The following is a 24,271-nucleotide window of genomic DNA, read 5'->3' as shown; positions in this document are numbered from 1 at the left end:
TTGACTGACTGCTGGGGTGAGGAGCTGGGAGGAGCGGGGATTTGACATGTGGCCACTACATGGAGGAAATGGATAAACACGTCTTGAAAATAGGCATCGGCATTTGAGTCGGTACAATCGTCTTCCTTATATTTCGAATTTATTTTAACAATTCGTTATACCCGTTAAATTTTTTTTTTCTTCTAAAATCATTTTCTGTAAAAAAAGAAGAAACAAAACGTGTGTGTGCAAGTATCGTTAATATTGAACGCTTGATCACGTTGCTTGTTTTTAAAACGTTTTATAAAACTTTGCAATTATCAAACTCTGGAATATTTTTATTCTAGAGACTAAAGGAAAAACAAAACAAAAAACGATCATTTTAACACATTCATTTTTGACAGATTTGCAATATAAATGTTCTGACACATATTTCAAATCTTCAATCCCTTGAAGCGTGGACAAAATTACAAGTTTAAATGGTTTATTTTCTAATAAGATCTTTTATAATTTATATTTCCTAATTTTAAAATTTATAATTTAGCGAGGAGGGGTGGAGCAGCTTTCAGTCCATTATCCAGAGCAGAGATATGCTTCAACAACCTGTCCAGCTCATGACTGATCAGATTTAGATCTGGAGCTGACATCAATCTATGATCTCCCATTTTCCTGTACAAGACTTCTACATCCTTCGAGGCAAACCTCTCCATAGCCATCAGACAAAACTCATGCGGAACATCATAGTCCCGGATCCCGTGAATAATCCGGATCGGAACATCAATCTCAACCGGCTGCTCAAAATCAATCTCAAAATCTCGAGTTCGCTCACAGAAATCTTTTCTGAGGATTCCCCAGCCTCCATACTTCATCTTGATCTTGACCTGCTCCTCCCCCCGGTCAACCTTCTCCCTGATCTCTGGGGGCAGGAGGTTGTAGTGAAACCAGTATCCGGTCCATAAACAGTTAAATCCAGGTCCAAGGAACATCATTCCTGAAAAAAAGGTTGCATTATGTACTTTTATCTATATCCGATATTTCTGTAAAACAGCTGACACCGTGCTCACTGTACAGTCACCTAGCCAATTTAAATCGTAAGAAATCTGTTTATTTTTTTTAGAATTGTGCTGACATATTCCTGAAACCTCTATTTTTGGAGGTTTTTGATTATTTCCTCTTAAAACAGTTAATTTTGTATGTTTTTGTTAAATTTAAAAAATAAATAATTACTTACTTACTAGTTACTATTTACTTACTTACTAGTTACTATTTACTTACTTACTAGTTACTATTTACTTACTTACTAGTTACTATTTACTTACAATTACTAGTTACTATTTACTTTCTTACTATACTATGGAGAACCGTTTAAACTAACTTTTCTCTAAAGAAAAATCTGATGCTTATTGAAATACGAATCAATAAGTTTAATCAATCTTATTAATCTAGAAGAAGTATCTATATTCCACGAACGACGTTTTTAAAATGAATTCTTTTTTTTGTATTTCTGATTTTTACCTTTAACTCTGTCTGGGTGACGAAGAGCAATAATTGTTGAAATCCAACAACCAAGAGATGATGCAACAAGTAGAACAGGTCCTCTTGCATGCTCATTTAACATTATCATTGCATCCTCCACCCAGTGTTCGAACTCAATAGTGGTTTGGTCTCCAGTGGAACGTCCTGAGCACTCCTGGTCATACCGGAGACTACTGAACCCGTTTGCTCTAGCATATTTCTCCAGAAGTACAACCTAAGGAGAGAAATTTGTATTTGCAACCTATAAGATTAGTTCTCAAAAGAATAAGTGGCAAAAAATGTAAAATTGGCCTAAACTTAGTGAAAAATGAAAATGTTTATGCAAGAGTATAATTTAATTATTAGCTTTATCTTGTGTAAAGTGAGTTTTGTAATTTTGAAAACTTTTATACTTTTACTTTATCTTAATTCAAATAATGAATTCACTTTCAGTTTTTAGTTTAGAAATTCTCTTCAAATCAAACATGACAGGGTTAATCTAAGCATCACATCAAGTGCTGAGACACCCTGTAAAGTTTAATGATGTACTAAGTTAATCTAAGCATCACATCAAGTGCTGAGACACCCTGTAAAGTTTAATGATGTACTAAGTTAATCTAAGCATCACATTAAGTGCTGAGACTCCCTGTAAAGTTTAATGATGTTCTAAGTTAATCTAAGCATCACATCAAGTGCTGAGACACCCTGTAAAGTTTAATGATGTACTAAGTTAATCTAAGCATCACATTAAGTGCTGAGACACCCTGTAAAGTTTAATGAAGAACTAACCTTGTTTAGCTCCATATTAGAGAAGAATCCAGGAATATATAGAATGGTTGGTTCTCTGGTTCCAACATGATGTCTATATGCAATACGTCTGGACGGACTAATCTCATGGTACTGCAGCGGAGTTGGGACGTATTTATCCTCAATCCTAGGATGTGTAGACGGTATCCTACTTGTACTCATGCTTCTATATAATCCCAGAGCTATAGAGATATAGTAAACCAAGCTAACTATGGCACCTAGAGTAAACCCTTTAGAATCCTAGAACCTGGAGAAGGACAGGTTAGATCCAAGTTTTAAACCTGAATAATATTGTCTAGAAAGAGTACTCAGAAGATAACCTCCCTTGACGTCGGTAAATTGTACAAACTCGAACTCCGTTAAACAAAGTAAAACCGCAAAAAAAAAATTTTGTAAAAGAACATTTGATTTAAATTTCGTTAAAATATGTTTTTATAAATTTAATAAAGATTACACAGCCCTGGGAACTGCGCTGGAAATCCCTGATAAGGATGTTTTTGAAGGATAACAAACAGACGCAAAATCATTTCACTTAATTTAAGACAATTATCCCACGTTGCGAAGTACGAACCCAACCCCAATGAATATTTAAATAAATTTTGAAAAACCCCTCTGAAAGATATTGCAATACATCCATACAGCATAACTAATTTACTTTTGTACAAATGTTTAATCTGATATACTCAAAAAACGCGAAGTAGGTTTTACAATACAGATTTTAAATGGCTATAAAGGAATTGAGTCTTTGTCACAAACTTGAATTTAATGATTCTCAAGTTTTTGCAACAGATTGTAAAAACCATTTTTTACCCCAAATTAAATTAAAGACTTTTTCTAAAACCTTTACAAGTTTATTTCACCTTACTGAATCTAAGGTCTACAAAGTTAAAGGGATTAAAAAACTCAGAGTTTGTGTGAAAAACTCAATTCCTTTACAAGTTTATTTCACTTTACTGAATCTAAGGTCTACAAAGTTATAGGGATTAAAAAACTCAGAGTTTGTGTGAAAAACTCAATTCCTTTACAAGTTTATTTCACTTTACTGAATCTAAGGTCTACAAAGTTATAGGGATTAAAAAACTCAGAGTTTGTGTGAAAAACTCAATTCCTTTGCAGTCTAATTGTTAATTTAATCTTATTCTGAATCTAAGGTCTACAAAGTTATAGGGATTAAAAAACTCAGAGTTTGTGTGAAAAACTCAATTCCTTTGCAGTCTAATTATTAATTTAATCTTATTCTGTGCTCTTAGAATTTTTTTATTATTTCTATTCAACTTAATATAATCTTCTAAACTTATTTTTCTTTATTTTCTTTGAAAAAGTTGCTGAAACAGTGTGGTTTGGATGATGCTCGTTATTCTCTAATCAATAACCTCTCTACCCAACTATAGTTTTTAAAAAGAATGTTTGAGTTAGCCAGGACACATACGAAAACATGCATTGAAATGATTTATTTGAAACCTCGGTCGATGTTGTTAGTTCAGGTTTTGGTTGTTTAAACGGTCGCTATACAGTCTATTGAGGGGAAAGCCAAGTATTGTCTCAGTATGTATTCTATACGAGGATCAGCATACATATCACATATTATCACATTTTATAATTATTAAAATAATACATGGGAATTTAACATATTTTAACGTACACAAATATAAATTATTCAAAGAGTTTTATGCCCTATCCACAACAGTACACACATATGTCTGCACATATAGCAACAAATTATTGGTGCACAGGTAGCAAAGATATTGGTGCACGGATACCAACGATATTGGTGCACAGATAGCAACGATATTGGTGCACAGATAGCAACGATAATAGCGCATAGAATAGCAACATTATTGGCACCAGATAGCAACGATATTGGTGCACACAAATCAACGATATTGTTTCACATATAGCAATGATATTGGTGCACAGATAGCAACGATACTAGTGCACGGGTACCAACGATATTGGTGTACGGATACCAACGATATTGGTGCACAGATACCAACAATATTGGTGCACGGATACCAACATAGCGGTGCACGATACAAACGATATTGGTACAGGCTTGCAACGATAGTGGTTCATAGATAGCAAAGATATTTGTGCACTGATAGCGACTATATTATTACACGGAGTGTAACGATATTGTTGTACAAATGGCAACGATATTGGTGCACTGATAGCAATGATAGTGGTGCATAGATAACAACAATATTGGTGCTCAGATAACAACAATATTGGTGCACTGAAAGCAACGAAATTGGTGCAAAGGCTGCAACGACATTGCGTGCACATTTCGCTACGATATTGGTGAAAGAACTACAACATTACTGCTGCACCGATAGCAACGATATTAGTGACGAATCTTTTCTGAACTCAAAGGAAACGTTTTATTGTTAAGTATAAAGGGACAGGGAATCTTAGGGCAGTTGTTTTGTCGGAATCTTAAAGGAGGTTTCCTTTTGCTTTATTTTCAGTTTAACGTTGTTAGAAAAACATACCGATACCCTTTTCCAACAGTCATGACCCTTCCACCACCCCCTTCTTCGCCCCTTCTTTTACAGAGTTATCTATAAGCTACGAATTTATTTTCAGATAAAATATTAAAGATTATGATAATATGAGAGCACATTCTACCCGCTCCCCGCCGCAGCGCCTTGAAACCATCTCAGCATCAACCAAATCAAGGTTGGATACAGTTATACAGGGGGGCCCACAAATAACGAGACTTCAGAGACGACTTCACGGACCTTATTTATTCTTATTTATTAGAGTCATGGTTCTTAATTTCTTTACTAAATCATTTAATAGACCCTAAGAACGCAATGAAGGCATACGTACGACCAAATTTATCCTTCAAATATAGAAGTTAATAATGAATCCATGAAGTTAGTAATCGTGTTTTCACCACAAACTCTGATTTTCGAATTCCAATATTTTTCCAACCAAGTAAACTAAACTATAAAAGTTAAACTATTAATTCTGTTAGATCAAATAATCTAATTTTGAAATTTCAAAGATTTACACATTGCAGGAATTGCAAAGATATAGGGATTAGAAAAATTTAGTTTGTGGCAAAGGCTCAAATCCTTTGATTTCTTTTTGCCATGCATTATCCCAATTTTTGCTAGAGACATAAATGCAAAAAGTATTGATAAATTTAAACTTTTTGAAGAATGGATATGAGAAAATTATTAATAAAGTTAAACATCTCAATTTAATCGAATTCGATTTATGGTTGAATCAAATTGCATGCTTTAATCAAGCTTAATGTTCTAAAATTTAATTTTCTAAGTTCATGTTTAATGTTCTTAAACAAATATCCGTTTCCAGTAGTTTCATTTAATAATTAAACACATTTAGTTCATTTTAAAATATTTTAAAATATGCAGGGTGAAATTATAATTTTAATATTTAATATTTTAATATTCAATATTAATTTTGTAGATGTAATTTACAGCTACTCTTCATTTCAATATTAATTTTGTAGATGTAATTTACAGCTACTCTTCATTTCAATATTAATTTTGTAGATGTAATTTACAGCTACTCTTCATTTCAAAGTGCCAAAAGCGATTCACATAAATACTGAGATATCTTCGGTTTTCGAGCAGAAAATTGTCAGCCTAGGTGGACGCGGCATTTGTTAAACATAGAGCGTGAATTCCACATCAGAGTAAGAAAATTTCCGCCAATTATTAAACTCGGGTTGTTCTCCATCTTTTTTGAGATAAAGGGCGATTGTTTAGAACATTTGAAATTATCATTGACTGCAAAATACAAGTAATAAACTGTCTTCTAAATAATATTTTCTTGTTTAGATCACCAAGCTTACGTGGATCTAAACATACAAAGGTTCCTACTATCTCCAACCAGCCCTTGAATACTCCTCTACCTGTTCCTAAGGATGGAGTTCCTCATCCTCAACCTTTCTATGTTACTCAGGTATAGAACATTAGTAATGGTCTTTTAAATTTTAAATGGTTGAATGATTTTTTATATAGTCCTTGCCTAATTCTGATTATAAGTTCATAATAACCAGATCTATTATCTGTTGTTCATCTATTCATCTATTCATGTATTCATCTATTTCTTTCTTGTTTTTATCAATAAATAACAGTTGAAAGAAGTTGTAGCGTATGTAGGTTGTAGTTTTGGAGCAGGCCAGAGACCAGTCACCCTGGTACCAAGTTAGCTGGTAGCAGTAGGGTAATATCTATCTATCTATGTATGGAGTAGTATTGAAGCAGGTCGCTGACCGGCCCCCTGGAAGCAAACTAACAAATAGAAAGAGGGTTATATCTATTGATCTATGTAGGTAGTAGTATTGAAGCAGGTCGGTAACCGGCCCCCTGGAAGCAAGTTAACTGGTAGCAGCATGGTTAAACCAATTAATTTATTCAGAGTGTGGTATTCAAGCAGGTCGTTGACCGGCACCCTAGAAGCAAGTTAACTGGCAGCAGGAGGGTTAAACCTATTGATCTTATAGGGTGTAGTATTGAAGCAGGTCGGTGACCGTCCCCCCTGGAAGAAAGCTAACTGGCAGCAGGATATATACATTTATTGATTTTATAGGGTGTAGTATTGAAGCAGGTCGGTGACCGGCTCCCCTGGAAGCAAGTTAACTGGTAGCAGAAGGGTTAAATCAATTAATCTATATGTAGGGTGTGGTATTGAAGCAGGTCGGTGACTAGCCCCCCTGGAAGCAAGTTAACTGGTAGAAGCAGGGTTAAACCAATTTATTTATTTAGGATGCATGGTATTGAAACAGGTCAGTGACCGGGACCCCTCGAAGCACGTTAACTGGCAGCAGGAGGGTTAAGTCTATTGATCTTAAAGGGTGTAGTATTGAAGCATGTCGCTGACCGTCCCCCCTGGAAGAAGGCTAACTGGCAGCAGGATAAATACATCTATTGATCTTATTTTGTGTAGTATTGAAGCAGGTCGATGACCGGCCTCCCTTGGCAGCAAGTTAACTGGTAGCAGGAGGGTTAAATTTATTGATCTATGTAGGGTGTAGTACTGAAGCAGGTCGGTGACCGGCCCCCCTGGAAGCAAGTTAACCGGCAACAGGAGGTTCAGCTCCTGGAACTCTGGGATTCCTCCGAAGATCTACAGAAAAGAGTTCTCAAGGAATTACTCAAGGATTTTCTCCATGAACAGATTCACACAATATCTTCAGGAAAACAGAATTACAGAAAAATGACCCAGGACCAGATTTAATAAACACAAAGAAGTAGCTGAACTGCACAGACGTAGATCAATCACTTTTTTTGTTCGCTGTTTAAAAAGTCTGGTCCGAAAGCAATCTTTAAAATTTCAAACATCTGTCTTTTTAGAAAAAAATATCTTTTATTAATTTTCTAAAATGTTATAATTCTGTTTTGTGAAGGTTATATCCTCGGGGCCAATGCTAGAGTTCAAAAGGATAGACAGTTACTAATGTGGCTTCATGAGGAGGTTATAGGTTAGGTTTTTTTTTACAAAGTAGTTTTTTAATTTTCCTTGTCCGAGATTAGATTTTTCAGTCGTAGGTAAGTTTTTCTGTCAAAACTTTATTTTGCCTTGTATCAATGCTAAAACCAAAATAAAAATTAAATTTTTTTTATGTTTAAAGTTAGTTTTTGTCAAATAGATTCTAGTACAATAGATGGCAACGTAGAATTTGTACACTCTCAGTACAGTTGTATTCTGTCGTCACAAGTGTCAATTCAGTTTTTGTGTCCGACAAAATTATCAATAATAGTGATAATTTTAGAATAAAGCGCTTTTCTTACAGTAAATAAGTGAAATTTTATGTGTTCTTTAGTTTCTGTTTTTACAATTTTTTTATTTAATCTTGGAAAACATGTCAACTAATGTGATAAAATTTTGTTTTCCTTGTTATATTTGACACTTGTGACGTCGAGTATAATTGGTTAATTTCTCTGTTGCCAGCTATTGTACTTGATAATCTATTTGGTTTTTGTCAAAGATTTGCATTTTATAAGAGTTGTTTTTTACCGTTAAAGTTTCATTTATATATTTTATTTTTAAAAATTTTGAAAAAAATGTACGGTCATTTGATTTTTAGTGAAATAAAACAAAAGTTTTACAAGTTTTATAGCTTTGTAATCATTTATTATTAACAATTCAGAGTTCTGGGTAAAATAATGTGATTGTATAATTCTATTTATAGTCTAGTCACATACACTGCACTCTCTACTTCTTAACTTTACAATTTATTACACTTTCGTATTTCTAAAAAAGGTTTAATTTTATTTAAGAAACAATTTGGCCAAAATTGTGATTTAAAACTTTTATTTGAATTTATCTGTTAAACAATTTTTGAACATTTAATGCTTTTTTCGACCATTGTACAACAATTTATTTTCTTGTACGTAAAATTGTACCCGCCTTTTAACTGGCAGGGTAGACCATTGTACGGTTTTCCATTGAAACATGATCTAATGATATCGTATACCAGAAACCCCTTGTACTTGTATGCAAGTAAATAGGTAATTAAATGCCTCTTGTCCAGTTTTTACCTGAAATATTTAACATTCTATAAACCATGGTTAGTGGTTAGACAGCTTTCCAGGGCGTATACAGNCATAAATTCCTTAATTTGTTAATGTGCTCAGACCTCCTTATCTAATTTCCCATTTTGAAATGTAAGGACATAATATTTTCTCTTAAATTCCGTCATATCTGCATATTTCTTCTATTTCTTAGCATTTCAAGATGTTGGGGTAGGGTAGAGGGAGGAGAGAACATTTTTGACAACCCACCTAGTCTAACTTCTGTAGTTTATACGCCCCTGACAGTATTCAATATAAATTATTCGTTTAACAACTCTGATTGTTTTTTAATTTGTCTTAAATATTCTTTTTTGTTCCAAGCATAAGAAGTACAAGCCAAAGAGTATGAAATAGAAGGGAGATACAACTGACTGGGCCCGCCCTACCATATGATTATGAATGCTTTGCAGACGGTACTCCATTGTAAAAGGAATATTCAGAATAGGTTATTGTATACGCGGTAATTGTACACCAGACAATATTTCTTAAACAAGTACCGTCTGCAAAGCATTCATAAGCATATGGTAGGGCAGGCTGCGTCAGTTATATTTCCCTTCTACTCATTGGTACAAGCAGGAACAAGCATATTTATCCGTCCGTGTTAGATGTACACTGTACAGTGAGGACCAGTAAATAGTGGAATTCTCGTCGTCTTCCTTATTGTGTTAGTTATGAAATGTTGTATGGAATTTTTTTAAATGCCCGAAACATTTTTTATGTGTATTAGTTGTTACATTTGCAAAATTCTTTGCGACACTTTAGAAGAAAAAGGGGAAAACAAAGACGACATTCATTTCACAGTTTTCTGGTTCTTACTGTATTATTGTTTTGTTAAGGTATCTTATTGGTACTTATATCTAAACATTTTTTGTAAGGGCTAAAAATTTCTTATTCAAAATTAAAGAAACTGAATACTTATACTAAACTCTAATTTTCTAATCCTAATATCTTAGCAACCTGTTGGTGTAAATCTTTGATATTTTAAAACTTAAACTTTAGCCAGATGATTTCCATGCATAGTTTGAAATATTTATGATTTCGGCTTAACTTCTGCACTGGTTCAAATAAAAAAATGCTAATTTTGAACTGATTCTTTTAATTCCTCTCTATATATTCTATTCTCTATGGTTTAACCCCAAGAGGAGATCAGGAAATCTGACAAGTTTTTTTTTTATCCAATTAGATCGCTGAACTTTCTAAAAAAAGTCTATTTGAACCAGCCTATCTATTTCAACTTCTTCCTCGTAAGTCTCCATAAATCTCCATCCCTGAACTTGAATATAATCGTAGAGCCGACTGTGTATGATGAGACGGAGCTGTGTGTTTATGAGGATATCTGGGATAATGCTAGAATGCTAACAGAGAGTCAAGCTAAACCTTACGAGAAGTAAGTGCACAATTCTTCCGTTTCATTTGTGCCTAATAATTTCTTATAATTTAAGTTTAATTCTTTCTTATAATTTAAGTTTAATTCTTTCTTATAATTTAAGTTTAATTCTTTCTTATAATTTAAGTTTAATTCTTTCTTATAATTTAAGTTTAATTCTTTCTTATAATTTAAGTATAATTCTTTCTTATAATTTAAGTCTAATTTTTTCTTATAATTTAAGTCTAATTCTTTCTTATAATTTGTGCCTAGTTCTTTCTTATAATTTGTGCCTAATTCTTTCTTATCTTGTGTGCCTTATTCTTTCTTATCATTTATGCCTATTTCATCTTAATAATTTGTGCCAAATTTTCTAAAACATTTTGTGCAATTATTTTTTTAATCATTTGTGCCTTATTCTTTTAAATCATTTGCGATGCATTATAGTTCTTTTTAACACAAATATGTCTGATTCTAAATATGTTTTAGTCTTTAAGATTATTTGCCAAATTTTGTTCAGCTAATTTTTTAAATTGTTGGTCAACTCAACACATCCCCATCTCGAAATTATATGTACGGAAATTCTGTTTAAAATGTCCTTAGGTCATGGTGTTACATTTAAGTAAATTGATTACTCATAGATAGAATTATGTAAATTCTAATCAATATAAAGTTTAAAACTAATTTTTCTTTAAATCAAAATTTTCGTTATTATCAGTCTTATCTTTTGTTAATATTTTTTTTCCTGATTATAAAATATTCTACTTTATACACAAAAACTATGCTAATGCCGGCATACTGTCGCTAAAAGATAATACAAATTATTTTTATTTTCAGCAAGTTAAATTAAAGCTTGTAAAAGATATGAGCTTTTGCAACAAATTCTAATTTTTTGCCTATATCTTTAAAATATCAAAAATTAACAGCATCAGGTTGCAAAGATATAGTGATTATAGAATTTAAGTTTGTGACAAGACTAAATTCCTTTAATGTTTAATTGAAATCCTATTAGATGTCCTTTGCTCTCAATTCTTTTTTTGAAACATCTAAAACCTAAAGATCAGACAGACAAACTTTGGAATTAAATTAAAGTAAAAGTGGCATTTTAGTAAGAGAAAAATTGCAGCAGTTGATGTGGATAATGATATGTGTAAAAGAGCGATGGTTGATATATGATCTAAAGCTAATCTAATGCAATGAGGGGACAGTTCTACAAGTTTTTTCACTTATCAATTTTCAGCAAAGCCAAAATAGCAAACTTGTCATAAATTCCTTAATTTGTTAATGTGCTCAGACCTCTTTTAGGTGCGTGCAAAAATATCAGAATATCAAATGCCAAATGATGAAAAATCTTTAAATGATCAAAAAATGTACGCTAAACAGTTAGGACAGCTATTTTTTCTTCAAAAATATCATACAATTTTACAATAAAGTTAATTCTAAAGTTTAAGGTATTCTTTCACGCAATTTATTTTTTGTTCTTTCTCCTCTCTTCTATTTTCTTCTCTTCTATTTTCTTCTCTTCTCCTTTCATCTCTTCTATTTTCTTCTCTTCTTTTTTCTTCTCTTCTATTTTCTTCTCTTCTATTTTCTTCTCTTCTTTTTTCTTCTCTTCTTGTTTCTTCTCTTGTCTTTTCTTATTTTTTTCTTCTCTTTTTTTCTTATCTTTTCTTTTCTTCTCTTCTCTACTCTTCGGTTCTATTATCTCTTTTCTTTTCTTCCCTTATCTCTTATCGTCTCCTCCATAGAGAATAGAATATATAGAGAGGAATTAACTAGAAAAAAGTGACGGCCATTTTGTTGTACTGTTTCCATACTGCAGGTGTACTTCATATATTTATCCTATATAACCTGTTGGGCCCTGGAATATCATTTTATAGAAAATCTAAAATTATTGTTAAAAGAAAACCAAATTATGAAATAGGCTGGTTTCATAGTTGACCAATGATCATTTCACATAGACTCTATGCCTTCCACTTTACAAACGATGATTTTCCGTTATAACTATAAATCAAATGATGTTTTTATTCACCTAATGCATTATAAAGTTTATTTAACAGTTTAAAAAATTCGAAATTGAAATGGATTAGGCAACATACTGTATGAATGTACTCTACTGCATATAATTTGTGCACATTAGATGATTTGTACACTTTGAACTCCCTTTTTAGGCTGAAAGGGACTGAAAAAATTCATAGCGAGAGATTCTTTTAATTCCTCTCTATATATTCTATTCTCTATGGTCTCCTCTTTGTTTTCTCTTTGTTGTTGACATTTAACCGGTTTTGAGATGAACAATGCAGTACGATCCTTTGTTTTGATTTTTCTCTGATTTGTTTACATTTCTAGCTTGTAGACCTATTTGAAACGTACTGCGTTTGTACTCCATAATTAGGCATTTGATATTCTGATAGTTTTGCAGGTGCGTAATCGAACCGAATTACTTTTAAAAGCGTTCTTTTTGGGACACCCTGTACAAGTTGTCTGTAAATTTTACGTAACGTACTGTATATATGTTTTTATGTACTGTACTGTATATATGATTGTACAAGGTTGTACGAGGATCACACTCCAGACTCTTCTTTTCTTTCCTTCCTCAAGGATCATAGAAGAAATAATATCACTCTAGATCAGGGGAAGAGTTTATATGGACATAAGTATGATCATTATTATTATCATTATAACTTTTTTTTTTTTATTCTGAGGTGGATAAACTTCTTTATAATATTGGGCCGAAACGCTCGGCCGTGCGCTAGCCAAGCCGCAGCGCTCGGTCCATTTGCAGCTTGCTATCTAGAAAAGGTCTAACCTAGCCTTAAACGAATGAGAAACGTAGATATTTATTCTGTAAAGAATTAAATCTTATTCTACTCTGCAGGATGTATGACAACTACGCTATCCGTCGGCTGCAGGAGCTGTTCATCACTCAGCTGGCCAGTCAGGTCCTCTTCCAGCAGGGGATCCTCTTCATGGAGCAGGAGATGAAAGAACTGGATAATGATGAGAGAGTCAATAGACCACCCAGAAATATCAAATAAAAATATTGGAATGAAATGTGGTCTGAGCTGAAAACTTTAAAATGAGATATCCTTAATCCCGATTACTGAGTATCCGTTCTTTCTTGGATATAGTAGAGAAAAATCAAAAGCCGGTTCTTTACAATTAGATAGTCCCTCCCGTTTCTGTATATTAATCTTAAATGCCGCGCAAAATTTCAAATTTATCAGCTTTATATACGCGACTTTGATTGGTTGAGTTGTAAGACTTTTCAGGATACAAGTACAAGATTAGGTTAGTCTCGATATTAAGAAAATGAGAGGATCAAGCACTAATCTCGATATCCACCATTCTAAAGTTTTCAGCTAGGTTTTATAAAAAAAAATCAAAACTTTACATTTATCCCATCCAAGTTCCGTGAAAAGAGAATATATGCGTAGATAAAATTAGCTTTATTTTGAAAATACTGGGAATTGAGATTTTTAATTATGATGTTCATCGCACAACAAATGGATGAATTTGTGACAAAAAAGCTACATAAAATCATAAAATCAAAAACATTGTTCTGCAGTGTAGAAAAACTTGCTAAATTATTCAATTTATTGAATTTTAGATAATAATAATTATAATCATTGTTTTGTTTAAAATGTACACTGTACAGTGTACATCCATCTATTTATTTACAATTCTTATTCGCTTATAATGGACCAACCAATCAAAACAACCAACTCTGGTTAGGCGGGTCCAAACTACAGAGTAAATTGTGATTTGTTATTTGTATTATCTTGTGCTTTGTAGTTGAACAAAAATATGAAATATGAATATGCAACATATTTCAACTTTAATTACTCATAAAGGTGGCCACATCGCAGTCCCTAGATTGAATTTATATTCCTTTCTCAAAATTCTGCATACACTCCCATTAAAGTTTGATTTATTCTATCTTCCCCTTTCAGAAAATATTAACACTGTGTGTATTTTGACATTTTTGATGTTTATCAATATAACCTAATATCTAATATAATCTTTTTACAAAATAAATATTTTCAAATATTAGATTATCTAAATAATTTCATCCATTAAGTATCTAGGAAAGGAAAGATAGGAAATCAATAAATATGTAAATATCATAATTTTTTAATAAAAGGAGAACAACTTTGTTTCTTTTTAACACACAGTAACAACCAGAAAACTGTACAAGAAGAAGACGACATTAAAGTAAAAACTGAGGCCGAATTTAATGTCGGTAAAACGCAAATAGCTTGACTAGTAAGTTGTGAAATCGTTTATTAAATGAAATGGGTCTGTTTACAATGCAAAATTGCTACTGTGCCTGATGTTAATTAAACTATTTAATGTTACATTTAAGTCCAAAATCGCCTTCCTATTCCCGAGTTTTCTGGTTCTCACTGTAGATCTGACGAATATATAGAAAATATAAATTAAATCTTATGATAATGTCTGTAGAAGACCAGAAGTAAATACTGATGACTGAAGTACGTTCAAGTTTGAAATTCATTTAAAATTGACTCAAGACACGCTGGATAATGGTCCCACTACAGACTACACAGACTGCTTATATCCTTTCACAGGGTTGGCTAAGTAGGCCTAATTTGACCCGGCACGACATACTACGTTTTTACGATAAGTTTTTCAGTGCCATCTCACGGCCACTTGTTGAACATAATACCCATTCAACTTTACAACTTTTAAAGAAATACTCCAATTTTAAACATGAAACATAACATTTATGAATTCAGTCTTTTTTGAAGAATTTGTGTTTTGTATCCAAAGGGTCTTTAAATATACATGAATACAGATGTTTCCTGATTGGTCGTGTGCATCACTAGTACACATGATAGAACATGCTGTGGAAAATATCGCATATTTTAGCTGATAATCGATCTCTGTAACTCTCTTGTCTCTGGGACCCACAAATGATACAAAACGTAATAAACAACTGTACTGCAGAATTTACTTACTTTTTTCTTACATTAACAAATTCCTTGCGCGCATCTTACATTAAAAAGTTCCTTGCGCGATTCTTACATTAACAAGTTCCTTGCGCGATTCTTACATTAACAAGTTCCTTGCGCGCAACAGTAAACTTGATTCTATATTTGCTACATCTTTAAACAAATCGTTTTACAACTATAGGCAAACATTATTGAACTTTAAGTTGTTTAAACTTTAGAGCGTTATGTCTCATCCTTCGTGGGATACAATCATAGAACAGAGATTAGAATAGAAGGGAAATAAGAATATCCCTCGGTATGAATTTGTTAAGTCACTTTGAGCCTGAAAAGGAGTTCAAAGTGAAGAATTCATGTAAATGTTCACAAATATTAGCCAGTACATCACAATAATAGAGTATTGTCCCTGAATATATCCGTTACAACTTCTTCCTTTTTAAAAGTTTATGCTAAAATTAAAAAGATGTTTCAGGGCCCAAAAGATTATTTAGCATAAATGTATGAAGTATACCTGTAGTATGGAATTAGTACAAGAAGATGGCGGTTTTACACTTTTTTCGTTTTAATTCCACTCTATACTTTTCTATCCTCTTTGATCACTTATAGCTCAGTTCCGGGTCCAGAAGTCGTCTTCTATATATTTCTGATCAACATTTTTTAGGATTTTTAGTGTTAGATACCCATAATCCTGCAATATCTCGATATTCACAGGGGGCATTTTATAATTTAACGCAGACTCTGCTTGAGCTCTGCAGTGAACTGCGTTGCTCGTGAAAAAAAAATCTGTTTTAATAAAATGATTTTTGAAGAAGACAAAAATTTCAACTTTGGTTTTGCCTATGTTACCTCCAGGGATACCCCATGGGTTTCCTCAATAAATTTCAGCCAATTCGATCCCGCCGTTTGGCCAGCTATAGCTAACATATATGCAAATATATCTGTAAAAATTAGAAATATACATATATGTAAAAATATATAAAATACACATATATATATATATATATNCTCACATAGATCCAGACTGCTGGACCTCGAGCTCACATAGATCCAGACTGCTGGACCTCGAGCTCACATAGATCCAGACTGCTGGACCTCGAGCTCACATAGATCCAGACTGCTGGACCTCGAGCTCACATAGATACAGACTGCTGGACCTCGAGCTCACATAGATCCAGACTGCTACGCAAAGTTGCGTCAACTGAATCGATGTTGAAGCGTTGCAACGCAACTGTTATATTTTTAATTGTGATCTAAAGTCGGAACTTTAGTGTTGTGAGTTACGGGTTTAAGCTTTGATCTTAACTTATTCAAATCTACGCAATAATTACTTTCCATGATAACTTTAATTGAGGGGTCATTTATTCTCAAATTTAAGGTGTCCAAATCGAATATTGAGATCATTTGTTTAAGATTAAAGAACTTCAAACGAAAGTTTTAACCTCTGATGAGGATGACAGGATAAGAATTCCACTTTATATTGGTACTCACCGTATTGAGACCAACCTAATAATAACCAGGTTTTCAGACGCATTAAAAAAAGGTTTGATTTTGTATGAACGTTTATTTAACAGTAGTATACGCTTACATAACATTGACCAATAAACTTGAAAATCACAGCTCTAAGGATTATTTTCAAGGAGTTTAAACACTTTAAAAACTCCTACGAGGGGAAACTAATTACACTTTAAATATGGCCAGAAAGAAATTTAGTTTTTGTCACATACTCTAACTTTGTAATCCCTTTATCTTTGCAACCAGGTGCCGTAGACCTTTGTTATTTTAAATTGTGAATTCTGTTAGATCAAATGGTTTGAAATATCAAAGGTTGGAAAGAAAAAAGAATTAGAAAATTTTGAGTTTGTGACAATTTATACATATTTACATATTTTGATCCATCAACTATGGCATAGATGTTTATCATTAGCTGTACATCACATTTTCTTGTACAATTAACATCCAAAGATATTTTTGTGTGAATATATATTCTTTTACAAAGTATATTTATGATTAAAAACAATTCTGTATTTTATGATGCAGAAGTGTACATAAAGATGATGCAGAAGTGTACATAAAGATGATGATAAGTTCTTGTACGAGTGATGAAACATTCTTGTACATATCATGATTCACTATTGTACATACGTATGATTAATCATTCTAGTAAACATGATTCAAAGGCAATTTTTGTCACAAATATAAAAAATCTTTTTTCAATAGCTTGAAATCTTTTAAAAAACAGTAAATTAAAAAATCTTGACTTTAATTATAAAAACATAGTGTACTGGATCGCTAAAGTTCATTCCAGATACTAATCTGAACCTACTATAGTCTGATCCAGCTACTAATCTGAACCTACTATAGTCTGATCTAGATACTAATCTGAACCTACTATAGTCTGTTCCAGATACTAATCTTAACCTACTATAGTCTGTTCCAGATACTAATCTGAATCTATTATAGTCTGATCTAGATACTAATCTGAATCTACTATAGTCTGTTCCAGATACTAATTTGAATCTACTATAGTCTGTTCCAGATACTAATCTGAATCTATTATAGTCTGATCTAGATACTAATCTGAACCTACTATAGTCTGTTCCAGATACTAATTTGAATCTACTATAGTCTGTTCCAGATACTAATCTGAATCTACTTATAGTCTGTTCCAGATACTAATCTGAATCTACAACAGTCTGATCCAGATACCTACCTGAATCTACTATAGTCTGATCCAGATACTAATCTGAACCTACTATAGTCTGATCCAGATACTAATCTTAACCTACTATAGTCTGTTCCAGATACTAATCTTAACCTACTATAGACTGTTCCAGATACTAATCAGAACCTACTATAGCCTGTTCCAAATACCTATCTGAACCTACTATAGTCTGTTCCAGATACTAATCTGAACCTACTATAGTCTATTCCAAATACTAATCTGAATCTACTACAGTCTGTTCCAGATACCTATCTGAATCTACTACGGTCTGTTCCAGATACCTATCTGAATCTACTATAGGCTGTTCCAAATACTAGAAAGGATTCATATATGAAATGAGTAAGGAATTTTAAGAATTCGACTTCAAATAGTGGATTAATTGTCAGAAAAAAGGATCATTTCTCCTGTGGAGAATATTTTTTTTGTAGTTAGATGAAAAAATAAGAAATTAAAGGCAAATTTTTCTATTGTTTATATTAAATTTTTTAACATGAATGTCAAAAAAAATCAGTTCTCCTTTGGAGGTTAAATTTTTTTGGTTCGTTTGAGTGAAAATCAAAAAAGGTAAAAGGAAACAAATACTAATCTGAATCTAAAACAGTCTGTTCCAAATACTAATCTGAATCTACTACAGTCTGTTCCAAATACCTATCTGAATCTACTATAGTCTGTTCCAGATACTAATCTGAATCTACTATAGTCTGTTTCAGATACCTATCAGAATCTGCTATAGTCTGTTCCAGATACTAATCTGAATCTACTACAGTCTGTTCCAGATACCTATCTGAATCTACTATAGTCTGTTCCAGATACTAATCTGAATCTACTATAGTCTGTTCCAGATACCTATCTGAATCTGCTACAGTCTGATCCAGATACTAATCTGAACCTACTATATTCTGTCTCAGAAATCAATCTGATCTGTTCCAGATATTAATATGACAAATTCAGTAATTAGTAAGGCTATTAATTACAACATTACATGAACAAATAATTCATTTTTTTGTAATATACTCGCTTAAAGAACTTTTTAAATTTTTAACATATCTTCGATATATCTAAATATCATTAAAATATAACATATAAATACTACATCTATAAAAAAATTTATAAAATTTGTGTTTTTTTTAACAGAAAGTAGAATATACCTAATCTGTAAGTTTCTAAAAAATCCAATTAATAAAATCTAATATTTTCAATGGTTCCAATTTGATTAAAAAAGTTGAGAAACTGTAATTTTTTATTTTAATTGAATAAAATGATTGGAAACGTAACTTATTTTGTTTAGATTTTTGACTGTCTGTTTCATAAATATTTACAATTCTGTAAATTGTCTTTGTTTACAAATAAGCATTACTATTTAAAATCGGAGAAACCTATTTTTAACAAAAAAAACTATATGATTTGCAATTACTACAGGATACGCTTATATTTCGATTTCACTGGGGTAGGTTTAATTCATTGATTCTGATCCGGGGCAACTTTAATCATTTTTACAATAAGTCGTCTTCTGCCTAAGTTTGCGTTGTGAAAAACAGATTACGACATCAAGATATTTCCCAAGGATTTAATAGACATTATTATAGTGTATTTGTCTTTTTAGGAACTTTAATTTCTAAAATTCAGCTTGTATTTGTTTTTAACTAACAGCTCGATTGAATGAGAGTGCAATCTCTATTGCACAGGGCTGTTTTCTTTGAAAAACAAATAAATAAAATTTCAAGCAAACTTCTAGTTTAACTAGAAAATAAAATACGTTGACAGATCATGTCAAAAATAAAATGGAAAACTACAATGAAGACGACATTTATAAGCTGGGAAGCAATGCCGCCAATTTTAGTCCAGCTCATTTACTGATCCTGTCTTGAAATAATATAATGAAAAATGTTTTGCAAATTGTTGTGCAAACTTTGTAAAACAATTTGTCTTTCTTGCATTAAACTTACTTACATAAGTTTTAACAACCATTGGTTGAATTAGTGTTGATAACGACATGTACATTGTACGCTCTACAGGTGTACATATATATATATTGTACAATAAACTCACAAGGATACATTTTTAATCCATTACAAGATCCTGAAACTAGAAACAAGGATTTGGAGAACAGAAACTTGGAACCAGGTCCCAGATTCTAGTTCCATGCAGAAACCTGGACCCAGGTCCCAGATTCTAGTTCTATGCAGAAACCTGGACCCAGGTCCCAGATTCTAGTTCTATGCAGAAACCTGGACCCAGGTCCCAGATTCTAGTTCTATGCAGAAATCTGGACCCAGGTCCCAGATTCTAGTTCTATGCAGAAATCTGGACCCAGGTCCCAAATTCTAGTTCCATGCAGAAATCTGGACCCAGGTCCCAGATTCTAGTTCTATGCAGAAACCTGGACCCAGGTCCCAGATTCTAGTTCTATGCAGAAACCTGGACCCAGGTCCCAAATTCTAGTTCTATGCAGAAATCTGGACCCAGATTCTAGTTCTATGCAGAAATCTGGATCAAGGTCCCAAATTCTATTTCCATGCAGAAACCTGGACTCAGGTCCCAAATTCTAGTTCTATGCAGAAATCTGGACCCAGATTCTAGTTCTATGCAGAAATCTGGACCCAGGTCCCAAATTCTAGTTCCATGCAGAAATCTGGACCCATGGGTCCCAAATTCTAGTTCCATACAGAAATCTGGACCCAGGTCCCAGATTCTAGTTCTATGCAGAAACCTGGACCCAGGTCCCAGATTCTAGTTCTATGCAGAAATCTGGACCCAGGTCCCAAATTCTAGTTCCATGCAGAAATCTAAACCATAATCTGAAAACCAGGATTTCAGAAACCTTATTCTGCAAACACAATCCTAGTATTTACGACCAAAAACCTTGCTTCTACATCCATAACCTTGGATTCTTTATCCAAAATCCTTGATTCTTAATTCAAAATTCTGAGAACTAAATCCTTAAAATCCAAAATCCTTAAATTGACATCATTTGACTGTACAGAATCCTGCAAACATGAATCTGAATCCTGAAAAATGGCACTTCGTTTCTAGATCCCAGTCCTGGATTTATTCTAAAACCTTGAACCAGGATATATTAGTATCCAGGAGGGTCTGAATACTTAAACCTCGTGATTAGTTAGGGATTTCTTCCTAAGCTGGGGTCCAGGAGGAGGTGGGGAGGAGAGCATAGCTAGCGCAGCCTCATATTCTGGAGGGGGGTCCTCCAGGGCCTCAAGGGGCACCTTGGCAGGGGTCTGTCCAGGGGCAGCCTCCTCGTAGGGAGGAGGAGGGGGGGAACTAGGTATAAAAACTCCAGCACTCCTTCGGGCTAAAATGGAAAAGTTAACAAAGATTAAAATACTTAATAAACAAATAACAAAGTATCAAAACTACTGTTTAGCGATTAAAAAATTAGGTAAAATTTAATTAATGATTTTGAGATTTTAAATAATAATAAACCACAAATGTCAAAATTCACAAAAATATAGATTTCAAAAACAAATTTTACAAATATTCTTGTTTTGAAGTAAATTCTAACCTATCTCTTCTAAACGGATCCTCTCCTCCAGCAGTAAATTCTTCCTGAACTGAAAAACTACGATGCAGCAAAACATATCTGTCATCACAAGAATGGAGATGAGAGAGAGGGAGCTCACGTACTGGTGGTAGCTCAGGGAGTTCCTAGAGGCACCCAGAAACACAAGCATGAATATCATCACCTGCAATATTTTCAAATATAATAAATATTTTTGATTTTGATTAAAATGCATTACATTAATTTTTGATCAGATGTCATTCAAAATAAGATGTTACAGTATAAATTTAGTTTTTGTCTAATTTTCTTATTTTCCCTCGAACCTTGTAAACCTGAAATACAGTTCAAAGATATTTAAAAAATGACATCCTTCTTTTTAAAAACAGCGGTCATGGTTTTTGTTTAGCTTCTCCGAGGATATATCTATTCATGTTGATAATTCTAATTAATAATTATCTTGATGTAAATGCAGAGAGGGGAATTTCTATAGGTTATTTATTTTGTTATTATTTATAGATTTATATTATTCACAATATGCATTAAATAATATGCATTTCTAATATACTTTATTAACCTACGATATATTAATGGTAAATATAATAATATATCAAGAAGTTTTAAGATTTAAGGTAAAATAGCTTTATATTTATATTTATTGGGGGATTTTACGTGGGTCCAGGTGACGTCATAGCTTTGTTGCACAATGATTTAACAAACAAAAATAGTTAAGAACAATTTTAATTTAATTTCAGAAAATACAGGTTGACCCACAAAGTTTTAGACTTACGAGACGACTAAGTTAAAACAATGGTCTAATGGGAACCGTTCTAAAGCAGTCAAAACACTTAACACGTGGAAGGTCTTACATAAAAAGAAATATTCTACCATGACGAGTAGCGAATAAGGTGTTGTATTTCAAACGATGAAAACTTACCATAAGTAAGGCTATAACGATGGCATTAGCACAGAGCCAAGGAAAAACATGATTAGGAATTCTCTTTACAGCTCCCACAATCAGCAGAAGGTTTACCATTAACTAAATATAAATCAATTAAAATATATTGTTGGAAAAATACATTATTAGTAGTAGTATCAGAGTAGTTGAATACAGTATCAGAGTAGTTGAATACAGTATCAGAGTAGTTGAATACATGATCAGAGTAGTTGAATACAGTATTAATAGTAGAATACAGTATAAGTAGTTGAATACAATATCAGTAGTTGAATACATGATCAGTAGTTGAATACAGTATCAGTAGTTGAATACAGTATTAATAGTTAAATACTGTATTAATAGTTGAATACAGTAGCAGTAGTTGAATACAGTATCAGAGTAGTTGAATACAGTATTAATAGTTAAATACAGTATTAGTAGTAGAATACAGTATTGGTAGTTGAATACAGTATCAGTAGCTGAATACAGTATCAGAGTAGTTGAATACAGTATCAGAGTAGCTGAATACAGTATCAGTAGTTGAATACAGTATCAGTAGCAGAATACAGTATCAGAGTAATTGAAAACAGTACCAGTAGTTGAATACAGTATCAGAGTAGCTGAATACAGTATTTATAGTTGAATGCAGTAGTAGTTGAATACAGTATCAGTAGTTGAATACAGTATCACTAGCTGAATAGTATTAGTAATTGAATACAGTATCAGTAATTGAATACAGTATCAGAGTAGTTGAATACAGTATCAGTAGTTGAATACAGTATCAGTAGCTGAATACAGCATCAGTAGTTGAATACAGTATCAGTAGTTGAATACAGTATCAGTAGTTGAATACAGTATCAGAGTAGTTGAATACAGTATCAGAGTAGTTGAATACAGTATCAGTAGTTGAATACAGTATCAGTAGTTGAATACAGTATCAGAGTAGTTGAATACAGTATCAGTAGTTGAATACAGTATCAGTAGCTGAATACAGTATCAGTAGCTGAATACAGCATCAATAGTTGAATAATACATAGTTGTATCGTTCAAGAAAGCTATTTTTAATATTGGTGTACATTGGATAGTTGCTACAGGGAAAATAAAAGAATAAATAAGGATGATATCTTTTTACTCTCTTTTCAAATATTTTATTCCCAATCCCCAAAAGGTGGGGGGACATGGGTGAAGTAAAATATTCAATTACACAAAAAATAGATTATAATGAAAAAACTGAGGTTATATGAAAATGTAAACACTTTTGTATTGTGAATCTCGAAATCATGATCTTCATCTTATACAGATCTACAGATTCATTTCATTACTCGTGGTGGTCAAACCCTTCAGAGATAACTTTAATTGAGGTATCAAGTAGTTTTCCTCAAATTTAGTGCCCACATTGAATATTGAGATCAAGTGTTCAAGATTAAGGATACTCCACACAAAAATTCCTACCTCTTGTTATCTAACTCACCTGAACACAGAACATGACGAAAACGGATATATCAAGGTTTGAAACTTCAAGTTCGTCCAGCTCAGCGTTTATACCCACTGTCCCAATATACCTGGATAATAAGGGGTTTAGAAACTGATTTATTGCCTCCTCAAATTTGATACTTTCTGACTCCCTATATCTTTGCAACCTAATCTGGTAGATCTTAAATATTTCAAACAATAACCAATGAAATATCAAGGGTCTACGAAATCAGCTTGCAATGTTAAAGGGATTAGCAAATCAGATTTTCAGGCGAAAAATGCAAAATAATGGATGATTAAATGAATAAATGAACTATTGGGATGAAAATGCACGGTTATATTAAATAAATAAAGGAACTATTACCATGAGAAAAATCAATGAATCAATGAATTAATGAATCAATGAATCAATGAATCAATGAATCAATGAATCAATGAAT

General features: G+C 32.7%; 3 protein-coding genes across 3 annotated transcripts in view; 1 reads left to right on the top strand and 2 right to left on the bottom strand.

Annotated features, from left to right (window-relative positions):
• Positions 1 to 446: 446 nt before the first annotated feature.
• LOC111713425 (mycophenolic acid acyl-glucuronide esterase, mitochondrial) lies at positions 447 to 2,604 on the bottom strand. Its single transcript, XM_023488272.1, has 3 exons — positions 2,284 to 2,604; positions 1,495 to 1,729; positions 447 to 970 (listed from the first exon to the last, which is right to left on the bottom strand). The coding sequence occupies exons 1-3, from the start codon at positions 2,461 to 2,463 to the stop codon at positions 513 to 515; spliced, it is 873 nt and encodes a 290-aa protein (XP_023344040.1). The 5' UTR covers positions 2,464 to 2,604; the 3' UTR covers positions 447 to 512.
• A 2,284-nt stretch (positions 2,605 to 4,888) lies between these two features.
• Positions 4,889 to 16,292, top strand: LOC111713417 (uncharacterized). Its single transcript, XM_023488264.1, has 8 exons — positions 4,889 to 4,977; positions 6,111 to 6,234; positions 7,303 to 7,471; positions 7,682 to 7,756; positions 10,140 to 10,236; positions 12,768 to 12,872; positions 13,094 to 13,223; positions 16,200 to 16,292. Exons 1-8 carry the CDS (start codon positions 4,910 to 4,912, stop codon positions 16,290 to 16,292), a joined length of 861 nt encoding a protein of 286 aa, XP_023344032.1. The 5' UTR covers positions 4,889 to 4,909.
• Positions 16,293 to 16,726: 434 nt separating this feature from the next.
• LOC111713418 (uncharacterized) overlaps positions 16,727 to 24,271 on the bottom strand; it is a gene marked incomplete in the record, with an annotated part of 10,303 nt that continues 2,758 nt past the window's right edge. The window contains 5 exon segments of the mRNA XM_023488265.1: positions 16,727 to 16,914; positions 19,858 to 21,217; positions 21,428 to 21,608; positions 22,359 to 22,460; positions 23,830 to 23,920. Of these exon segments, the coding sequence (XP_023344033.1) occupies positions 21,009 to 21,217; positions 21,428 to 21,608; positions 22,359 to 22,460; positions 23,830 to 23,920 (583 nt within the window).

The sequence above is a fragment of the Eurytemora carolleeae genome, unplaced genomic scaffold (genome assembly GCF_000591075.1).
Source record: "Eurytemora carolleeae unplaced genomic scaffold, Eaff_2.0 scaffold1406, whole genome shotgun sequence".
NCBI lineage: Eukaryota > Metazoa > Arthropoda > Copepoda > Calanoida > Temoridae > Eurytemora > Eurytemora carolleeae.
This window is presented reverse-complemented; position numbering and strand designations above follow the sequence as displayed.

What these genes read in the sequence shown, in the direction of transcription:
- LOC111713425 (XM_023488272.1), bottom strand. Translation starts at nt 2,463, where the DNA reads ATGAGTACAAGTAGGATACCGTCTACACATCCTAGGATTGAGGATAAA. An exon ending in CTAATATGGAGCTAAACAAG is followed by an intron (nt 1,730 to 2,283) that starts GTTAGTTCTTCA and finishes TTCTCTCCTTAG; the next exon opens with GTTGTACTTCTGGAGAAATA. An exon ending in TCACCCAGACAGAGTTAAAG is followed by an intron (nt 971 to 1,494) that starts GTAAAAATCAGA and finishes CCTTTTTTTCAG; the next exon opens with GAATGATGTTCCTTGGACCT.
- LOC111713417 (XM_023488264.1), top strand. Translation starts at nt 4,910, where the DNA reads ATGAGAGCACATTCTACCCGCTCCCCGCCGCAGCGCCTTGAAACCATC. An exon ending in AACCTTTCTATGTTACTCAG is followed by an intron (nt 6,235 to 7,302) that starts GTATAGAACATT and finishes TGATCTATGTAG; the next exon opens with GGTGTAGTACTGAAGCAGGT. An exon ending in AAGAGTTTATATGGACATAA is followed by an intron (nt 12,873 to 13,093) that starts GTATGATCATTA and finishes TCTACTCTGCAG; the next exon opens with GATGTATGACAACTACGCTA.